We start from the raw sequence: 9,646 nt of genomic DNA, 5'->3' as shown, positions 1-9,646 counted from the left end.
CCCTCGTCCTGCACAACCTGAAACATTCGGCGTAACTTTCATGTGAAACTGAATCTGGTTCCACCGGGTTCTCCTTCTGCAGGACAGTTCGGCTTGATTTTGAATTCATGAAGACAAACGTTGTTGTTTTTTGTTTCATTTACTGGCATGAAACTTACAGTTTTCCAATGACATAAGTCTAATTTTGCAAGTTGATAATGTGATCATGTTTCCACACTGGTGACACTGTGGATGTGACCCAAAATATTTATATGGGAGAATCGATCTTGTGTTTTGGGCTACGATTAGTAAGGGTACTGGCATGACAAGCAAAGGTAAAATGCTACAGTATGTTCCATCGAAAATGCAACTGGACTGAGAATCATCAACCACTTCACTCTCCTGGGCTAGTCAATCCAATCTGTTCTTGTCGTGAACAGAACGGTGTTGATTTTGCTATTACTGTGCAGCACGACTGGGGCTCTTGTGGTGAGCCTACACTGAAAAGATATAATATGATTTACTCACCGTTTCCTTCCTGAGTGTTGAACGACGGGAATCATCGTGACTGCGCTGTAATTTGCAAAGGCCGCTTGTTGAGTGAGGCCGTTATACACGAGTGTCCATTAGAGGGCACTGTTGTCCTCTGCGTTTGGTCGGGGTATATCAAACATCTTTTTACTAATGATACGTTTCAGAAACATTGAAACGGAGCATAAAAACTGGCACAGTCTTCCCTTTGCTTAGTGCGGACTCGCAGTTTTTTTCATGTCACAGCAAAGTCGAGCGAGCGTGATGAACGTAATGCTCGTTGCAGATCTATTTTTCAGTATAATGCAAATGTCAGTAGATTATGTAAGAATGAAAAGGCTTGAAAGTTGGTTTTGTTCAGGCCCAATAGTTTAAATACTATACTAGGAGTAAAAAACAGAAAAAAAAACAGAAAAACGCATTAGCATTATAGGCATGAAGGGGGGGCTCAGAAAACTATTTTTCCTCTAAGTTTTAAATGTAGTTTTTAAGCCTCATTCATGCAAGATTCCTTGGGTTATTAGCAAAGCGCGTGTCTGCAATTCGTGTGCTTTTAGCTCACATGAAACTGGTCAAGCTCAAAGTACCTCAAAGTTATTTGCCTCACAGGTGAAGCTAGCTGACGGATAACAACATACAGTTTGTTTTAAAATTACGAGATAGTCTGTCTTTAATGCATCCTTATCTTAGAATATTTTGTTATTGCCGATGCTGTTGAGTCATCGCCACCATCCTGACCGAGATTACGTATGACAAAAAAAGAGGATCATTGTTATACAAATGCGCGAGGGCTGGCTGTATGGAGGGACCTGCGTAGGTCTGAAGCAGTGGCGCCTGCTGTTGTTGGATTAAACTCGGTTCGCATAATCAGCTGAGTGCTTGTGCTCCTTAGAACCTCTGCATGTGGCATATATAGATTTCAAGTGGGCCTGAGAGAGCGCGCGCGCGCGCGCGAGAGAGAGAGACGTGTGTGTGAATCAGACGGGCTTTGATAACGGCCACATTGTCTGATGCCTCCCCGCCCCTCACCTCACCCCCACCAGTCTTGCTTTTCATAACGCAGTTTAGTTTGACTGATGCCGACAGCAATGTTTAAAATTTAATCGCCTTCAACTGATAGCTTTCCTGTCCTGAGAAACGTCGACTCCAATGTTCAGTACTTTTACAGGAAACAGAGGCGAAAAGATTTTTCCACGGACCGGGGAGCCTCTGACCTTTTTCTTCCGTGCATTTGCATGAAATCTCATCCATTCACAAAACTACACAAAACGGTCCCCATTCAGCGAGGCAATGTTCTTCTTCTCTGAGAAGGAGCGTCGCTGCCCGTCAGTCATCACCGCGACAGCAAGAGAACAGTGCTAGTGCGTCACGACATAACCGGAAGCAGCCATAGTGCATGGTAGTTTGTACATAGGCCCTTCATTGACATGCGAAATGACTTTTAAAAAAATGTTATTATTTTTTTTTAACAAAAAGTGTGATCTACTCTAGCGTTGCCCCTTCAACGCCTAAGATCACATATGTCTGATTAGAATGCTCTGAACATTCCAACTTAATAAAATAGGCTCTATGTCCTAATGTGTATTTATTTGATTCCTCATTTATAATAACTATTTAAGAAGTTGTGATCTTTAAAGAAGGAAGAACAGAGATACTCTCTCCAAAACAGCATTACATTTCTACATTGCTACCATTTAGAAGATGCTCTTATCCAGAGTGACATACAGAACTTTGTTCTTTAGCATTATTACATAGTATCTATTTATACAGGTGAACCTGCAACCTTTGGTTTACAAGTTCCTTACCCGTGATACTACACCACCGCCACAGCAATAGATATGGTGCCATGGAAGGAATTTAGAGGGGCAGTAAGAGAACACTGCCATTTTTAAATAGAAAGAGGGAACGCTTTGCTTTATTCCTCAAAATAGAAGGGTGGATATTTGTGTTTATTTTAAGAATTGCAGAGTCAGAGTGCATTCATGAAAAAGCTTTCTTGTCATCACACGCATTTTTTTGTCACATCTCATTTTTTTGTGAAGTTTTGGTAAATTTGACAGCGAGCGATTGCGAACCGTTGAAAAGGGGGCACAGAATGGAGGTTCATCAGTTTAGAGGCCCTCTTGTTCCTTCTGTAGAGAGCAGACGTGCGTACAGAGGGATCCGGGGGGGGGGGGGGGGGGGGGGGGGGTCGGTCCTTTTACGCCTCATTAGGGCATGCTCAGATCATGCACAACCAGCCTCTTGACGCCGACGAGACACACAGCTGGGAATGAGCTGATGGAGCTGAACAGGAAGAGGCATCATTAAGTACAGCCAAACTCTGCGTGTTGCCAACGATGTTCAATACATGCAAACGCGTGACAGAAACCGCCTTTTTATGATGTCCTCACAAAGCACTGTCTTAATTGGTCAAATATCCACAGTAAAATGTTCCGCGTTAAATCAACTTCTACAGAGTACATACGGCCCCTATTGGACTCATGTGTACTCTGTTAAGTGTTGAATTAACACTGGATATTTTACTGTGTTTTTTCCCCCTGTACTACAATGTTCTTTTTGCAACCAAAACCTCCAATAAACTGTACAGGTTCCAGCACTCGTTAAGGCAGTAGTCTATACGTACACAGAAAAATGCCCAGTGTTAATTCATCTCTCAATAGATAATATTTGGTTCCACATTCCAAAGTGGGACCAAGTGTTATCAGTTAAGAGTTTAATTAACACTGCTATAGTTGAATTAACACTGTTAGAGTTGAATTAACACTGGTAGAGTAGAATTAACACTGGACATGTGTACTGGCATTTCATTATTGATCGTCACTTTCAAGCCACTTATGACAGGCTCAGAAGGACTGCAGTGAAACCAGTCGCACCCAGTTGAGGGGTACTTCAAGTATTTACTGTTAAGTATCCAGCCGAATGAGAAAATAGACTCCACAGAAACCCCTTATTCCCCAGGCACGTGTCTGTTTTCAGATAGTAGAGCTAGCGTGCAAGGCTTACCAGAGAGTACCTTACAGTCTTTTGCAATGCGACTGATGCCTGACCTTAACTAGAAGCCATTTGCTATAAAATGTAAATGAACAAAAAGAAGATCATTATTATTACTCACCAACTGGACCTACACTCACTGACAGTGATGTTAAACATAATATAGCCAGGCTAGGGTATTTCCATCACCTGGGGTGACAGCATAGGGGTGGCGCTGGAACGTAACAGTTAAGAAACTACACTTGCAACTCCATGATTGTAGTTTTTACTCCCAGGTGCTGTTGTACCCTCGAGTACGATACTTAACCTGCATCGCTTCAGTAACTTAAATATAAGTAAGTAAATATCCAGCTCTATAAACAGGACTGTATGTGAAAAGAGTGCAAGCTGTGCTAAGTTGCTCTGGATAGGAGGGTCTTCCAAATGCCTGAAGTACATAATGTAAAGAACACAAAATGGCATTTGACACAAGAAAGTTTGTATCATACAAATTTAAAGATTTATTGTGATGTTCAATAATTCACAAGCACATCACATTACACAAATGATAAAAATATGCATGTACATTCCTTAAATACCAAATGAATATACGAAAGCCATAAAAACCATTTTTTTTTTCTCTGATGAAAATAAAAGAAAACACACAGCCATTTAAAATAAAACTTTAAATGTAAGGTTGTGCAGTATTTCCACAAATGCAGTTGAAAAAAAACCAAAACTGAATTATTGCTGGTCTCTGTGTTTGCAGTGGAAAAAGTACATCATATCGTGCTTGCATTTTTATGAGAGGTGTAAATGTTCAGTCACTGGGACTTCTCCTTCAAGTTGGTAAAGTGTTTCTGCAGAACAGCCCAAAATCTGGATTTAGGGCGCCTGGCAGAACCCTGGACGTTCTGTTTGGCTCTTCCGGTCTCCAAGATCCTGCGGTCCGGAGAAGAGCGCCGTCGGACGAGCTGGGCGGGGCAGGACGTGCCGGCGGGCGGGCGGGTTCGACCCGTCCGAGAAGTCGAATTCTCGTTCAGGTCCGGCGTGCGTCCGCGGGACGCGCCCTCCTCGTCCCTGAGACAGCGCCGGTGCCCAGCCTGGAAGAGCAGGGCCTCCTCGTCGGCCATCTGCGGGCTCCGGCTCAGGGTCAGGAAGCCGTACGGCGTGGTGACCTTGGGGAGGTGCGGCAGGGAGAACGCTGCCCTGGTGACCGGGTCGGGGAAGTCCTGCCCCTCCAGCAAGGCGCAGTTCCCGCGTCGGTCGTGCGGAAGCCTGTTGTTGCTGGTGGGATCCGAGACACTCCGATGGGCTCTTCGCTCCAGCCGCGGGGAGGAACCGAAACCTGAAGACGAGGAGGCGGGGGACGAGGAAAGTGAAGTTGACGTCGGCCAGTGGGGAAGAGACTCTGTCTGGTTTTCTGTGCTACCACCCCAGCTGAACTGAACCTCTTCTCTGACTCCCCTTTCACTCTGTTTCTCTCTGTCTTTCCCGCAGAATCTCAAACCGTCCTGCAGCGCCAGGCTGGGAATGGTGAACTGCGGGATGCTGTCGGGCGTCACTACAATGTTGAAGAGGTTGTCTTTGCTCGATCGGTTTTCCAGCACGAGCGAGCTACCGAAGGAGCGCGCGCTTGCGGTCGCCCACTTCAGCGCTCTGACCCCGGCGCTGCTGTGCCTCCGCGCGGTGTACGGTTGCGCGTCCTCTGGAGTGCTGAAGGTTCTGGAGAGGCTGGCAACGCTGCAGCTTCCAGCGCTGACGGTCCGAGTCACCGCGATGTTTCTCTTCATTGTAGCTGTCTTGGTGGTGCGCACACTTATCTGCAGCGCTTGATGGTTCGCATGTTCTCGTGCGACGCCACTGGTGTTTTATAGTCGCGGTCTTCAGCCCCCCACCTTTCAGACGCCTTAATCCGTCTCCCACTCTCTTTGACGCGCGTTGAATTGGTGACGAAGATGTGCCGGCGGAAATATACCAAGTGTGGCCGTCCTTCCTCTTTAATAAACACGCCCACATGCTAATACGTGGCAATTAATAAACAGCACAGTGTTTACAGCAACAAAGGAAAAACAACAACAAAAAGACTAGCCCACCTATGCGTTCGAGATACGGGGCCGGTGGTGTTGTTTCAACACCACGCCTGATTAAATGCGAAGTTTTATGATAGCCCAGTTGTTTAATTGCAAAACATGTCATGTTTGTGAACCTGACCAACGTTGTTCTGCTTCTTGAAACTGCAATGCTTTATCCAAGTAATGCCTAACTCACGTTTTGTTCTTATTTTGATCGACAGTTCATCTTAAAATTAAACTCGCCCTTGAAGCTGAATTTATAGTTTAACGGATAGTATGTAAACATATTGCCTAAAACGTACATTCAATGTAATGGAGATTGCACTCTACATTGAGAGTGGCAAATGTAGGCCCATATATCAATTCAGTTATGTAGCTACTGTTATCCGATTCAGGTAAATTGCTTTGCCTTTCCACTCATTTGACTCAGCGAATTTCCTAATTGCTTAAGGTGCGTTGGAAAGGACTGATTGGTTTAGCGACGCCAAAACCAGCATACATTTACACCCCATCATGCAACGCTCGCCTCGTTAATTACCTTTGCTGCACCTACGGCGATGTCGACCACCTGCAGCTACAGGATTGAGGCAGAGAACCTGGAAGATTCTGAGGTAATGGTTGATCTTATATGAAGCCTACTTCAAGCGACTGTGTAACCGGTTCACCTACGTGTTTATTTAGTTAATAATAAAGTTATGCTGTGTATACTAGCCACGGAGAATGACGTGTAAATCCATCTGGCTGTTGATTCTAATTAACTAGAAGCCGCAGTGCTAATTTTGTTGACTAGCATAGCAAACTTGTATGGTTGTAGCCATGTTGTGAAAAACTAGCTACGTAAGGACAATTGAACAGGCCTTTGGTTTTAGTTATAACGTTAATCAGGGTTAATAAATTGGCATGTTTTCTCACCTAAACACGACTTTATATTTTCTATAGGACAAGGCTGTGGTGAAGAGAGGCTCTGTCCTTAGCTCTGTGCTTTGTCGTCTTTCACAGTTCTGGCCGGTCAGTTTCGTGGTACGTGGTTTGCATCTTGGCGCGTTTTTATTGCACCCCCATTATGTTGCTAAATCGTATTTCCTTTCATTCTTACAAATGTGAAGCTTTGCGCTGTCAAGCACAGCGACACACGAGGTCAAAATGACTTGTAACCTGTGTTTGCAACTGTTCACAACGCTTTGTAACGTTAGTCCACAAACGATTCCATGACACGTGACGTCGGAGTTTCTTTAGTAGATACCCTGCTGTGTAAACGGGGTTGGGTGTACACTGTAAGCAAAGTTGCTCTGGATATTAGCATCTGTTAAGTGCTCAAGTGTAAAAACGGTACGTGTGCGTGCGGTTGCAGATGCGCTCTCTCCGTGGCTTCTGGTGGCTGCTCGGGTTCTCCCCTCCAGAGAAGGAGCTCCCCGAGTCCCCTTCGGCGCGCCAGTTTCGCACGGGCAAGAAGCGTCTGCATCGGGTCACGCGCCTGGTGCTGGCTTTCCTGCCCCGTAGGCTGCAGCGCGCGCTCGGCTACCCCGTCTGCACCAGCATTGTCTGCTCCGCGTCGCCAGGCAAGTACCGTATTTTCTGAAGATCAGTGAACAGTTTAGTTGTGGTTTGGGGGGAGGGGACATTATCCAAACATTTTCTGGGAAAGGATTTCCCCCAAAAGTAGTTTAATGTAATGCAAGTTGATGGGCCTTGGGTTTTTGTGTTTTCAGAGGTACGAAGCTCTCCCACAAAGCCCTCTGGGAAGGGCAGCAAAAGGAAGCAGGATGATGTGGATGAGGATGATGACGAGGAAGAGCTGCCCCAGCCATCCTGGGTCGAGGTTCTGACCCAGGAGCTGGTGGAGGAGGACAGCCTGGCTGATCCAGATTATGAGGTCAGCACATGGCTTAACAGTGCTTGTGATTGGAGGAATCTGGGCTGGGGCTGGATATTACAACACTCATCCTGGCATGAGCGTACACAAATGGAAGAATCTTCGGTGACTTGACTGAAATGTTTTTTTTTGTTTTTTTTTTCTTCTCCTGTGCATGTATCCCATGTCAAATTTTGACCAGTGGTGGAGCACTAAGCTTTGCTCTGAGAAGTTTGTTTTTGTATCAACACTTAAGCATTTCATTTTGTTGCTTGTACAGATTTCTACAACAAGCATTGGATTGTAATTTTAGGTACCTGCAATTTGAATACCGGAGATTATAGAATGTGTGCTTGCATTGTAAAATGTAAGCCTCTTACAAATGAATAGGCTGTAAATTGGGCTGGTTTCACTGATTTCTGTGTGTATTGTGAGCAGTCCACTCAAATTTTATATGCATTACCAACTGGTTTAGGATTCCTATATCCCCCATTGAATTATTTTCCCCAGTTTAATTTCAATTGTGAACTGCACGAACGGTCCTGTGTAAGTGGGTATGTGGATTTGGCTCCGTTTGTCCCTTGCAGCCCAGCAGCGTGGGGGAGACGGACAGCGAGGAGTACCGCACACACAACGACACCGAAAGTGACCCGGAAGTGCTGGAGAGCAACGAGAGCGGAGAGGGATCAGGTGAGGACCTCAGCATGGGAGGAGTCGCACGATGAGTCACTGAAAACGCTACCATTGGCCTGAGGTCTTTTAGGGGGTCTTAGACTTTGTGCTGCTTTCTCACTCCCGCTGAATGTGTGGGTAATTGTGTGCTGTACACACACACACACGCGCGCGCGCGCACAGTGTAGTGGCAGGTGTATTGCATGGACAGCACTTGACTTGGAATGCCATTGAGGATGTTCACTGCCTGGCTGGGCCCCAGGAGAAAAGTGTAGGCCAGCTGTGTGTTGAGCTTGTAATGAAACGCTGGACCCCCCAACCCCCCCCCCCCCCCCCCCCCCCTTTCAGCTGCAGCTGCAGGAGCTGAGGTGCCTGCTGAGGCATAGCTGAAGCAGATGACATGGTGATCAGGTAGGTGTGTGAGACAAAAGCAAGGTGTGCTGGGGTTTGCCAGAAGATGCTGAATAACAGTTTGTTTTTCCTGTGCGTGTGGATTGAATGCGTTTTGGCGCTACCTTATTTTTAAAATTATTTTAGTTTTTGGTTTCCTAGCTTGTAGAAATTTCTATAAAAGTATATTTTCATACGATCTAAATTTGAGTCAAAGGACTCCTGAAAGTTTTGCTTAATTCCTCTTTGGTTATCTGCTGTACTTGCTGCTTGTTTTAAATTAAGGCCTTTTATACTTAATAGGCTTCTGAGTGGTGTCCACCAGCGGTATCTGGTCTTATCTGATAAGGACCTGTGAGTGCAGGCTTCTTTTAGCCCTACAGTACGACACCTGCTTCAACTACGTTTACCAATTGTAGTCTTCGATCACGACCTTTAAGTAGGTGCTGGGCTAAAATAAACCTGCACCCACACTGGCTCTCTTTGGATGAGATTGGGTACCTCTAGCATGCACCTGTGCACTCATGGGTGTTTCCCTCTCCTTCAGGTGCAGTCTGGGGATGATTGGAGTTTCATACGTGCTCAAGATGTCAGTGTTTCATGTACAAAAATGTAAAAGTATGTTGTGTAAAAATAAAGCTTTCGTATTTGAACTTGAACACGGTCAGTTATTGGTTGTGATCTGTCCCTTTGAAACTCCTGTTGGTCAGCTGGGCTACTGTTATAGCTGACCACTAGAGGGCGCTGCATTACCGTGACACTTAGGCTGTACATATTGCCAATTCCACACTGCCCAATGTTTGCAGCACTGTGTTCAGCTAAATCAAAATTCTAGCTCCTTTAACTGACTAGAAAGGGTTACATAAACATTTCCTAGAATAATGCTTTGGGGAATTACCTTGTCATTGAAGTTCACCCTTGATTATAATTTGAAGGAACATACTGTGGTTCTGTGGCAGTCAGCTTGGTTTTAGTTGACACTTAAACTTCAGATTTAAGTTCTACACCATGTCATTAATCCCACAGATTCTTGGGCCTACAGTAAGATGTCAGGAAGGTTTGATTCAGTTATCTCTTGCAATGGGCTGGGGTCTCGAATGCCAGTTTGAGGGCTGCAGTCTACTGTCTGCTGATTGGTGGAATCCCAAAGCAATGTAGGCCTAGGAAACGAGGT

General features: G+C 45.4%; 2 protein-coding genes across 3 annotated transcripts; one reads left to right on the top strand and one right to left on the bottom strand.

The window, feature by feature from the left end:
- Positions 1 to 3,980: 3,980 nt before the first annotated feature.
- Positions 3,981 to 5,547, bottom strand: LOC118226100 (C2 calcium-dependent domain-containing protein 4C-like). Its single transcript, XM_035415411.1, has 2 exons — positions 4,984 to 5,547; positions 3,981 to 4,857 (listed from the first exon to the last, which is right to left on the bottom strand). Exons 1-2 carry the CDS (start codon positions 5,274 to 5,276, stop codon positions 4,308 to 4,310), a joined length of 843 nt encoding a protein of 280 aa, XP_035271302.1. The 5' UTR covers positions 5,277 to 5,547; the 3' UTR covers positions 3,981 to 4,307.
- A 491-nt stretch (positions 5,548 to 6,038) lies between these two features.
- org (oogenesis-related gene) lies at positions 6,039 to 9,100 on the top strand. 2 transcript variants are annotated; one of them, XM_035415413.1, is made up of 7 exons: positions 6,039 to 6,169; positions 6,498 to 6,578; positions 6,910 to 7,117; positions 7,268 to 7,431; positions 7,998 to 8,100; positions 8,431 to 8,493; positions 9,020 to 9,100. In XM_035415413.1, exons 1-6 carry the CDS (start codon positions 6,116 to 6,118, stop codon positions 8,466 to 8,468), a joined length of 648 nt encoding a protein of 215 aa, XP_035271304.1. In that variant the 5' UTR covers positions 6,039 to 6,115; the 3' UTR covers positions 8,469 to 8,493; positions 9,020 to 9,100. The 2 variants fall into 2 exon arrangements, with proteins under 2 accessions (XP_035271304.1, XP_035271303.1); XM_035415412.1 differs by having other exon boundaries at positions 7,998 to 8,103; positions 8,428 to 8,493.
- Positions 9,101 to 9,646: the final 546 nt, after the last annotated feature.

Source organism: Anguilla anguilla, chromosome 4, assembly GCF_013347855.1.
Source record: "Anguilla anguilla isolate fAngAng1 chromosome 4, fAngAng1.pri, whole genome shotgun sequence".
NCBI classification, from domain to species: Eukaryota; Metazoa; Chordata; class Actinopteri; order Anguilliformes; family Anguillidae; genus Anguilla; species Anguilla anguilla.
Note: the sequence above shows the minus strand (reverse complement) of the source record. Positions and strands in the feature narration are given on the sequence as shown.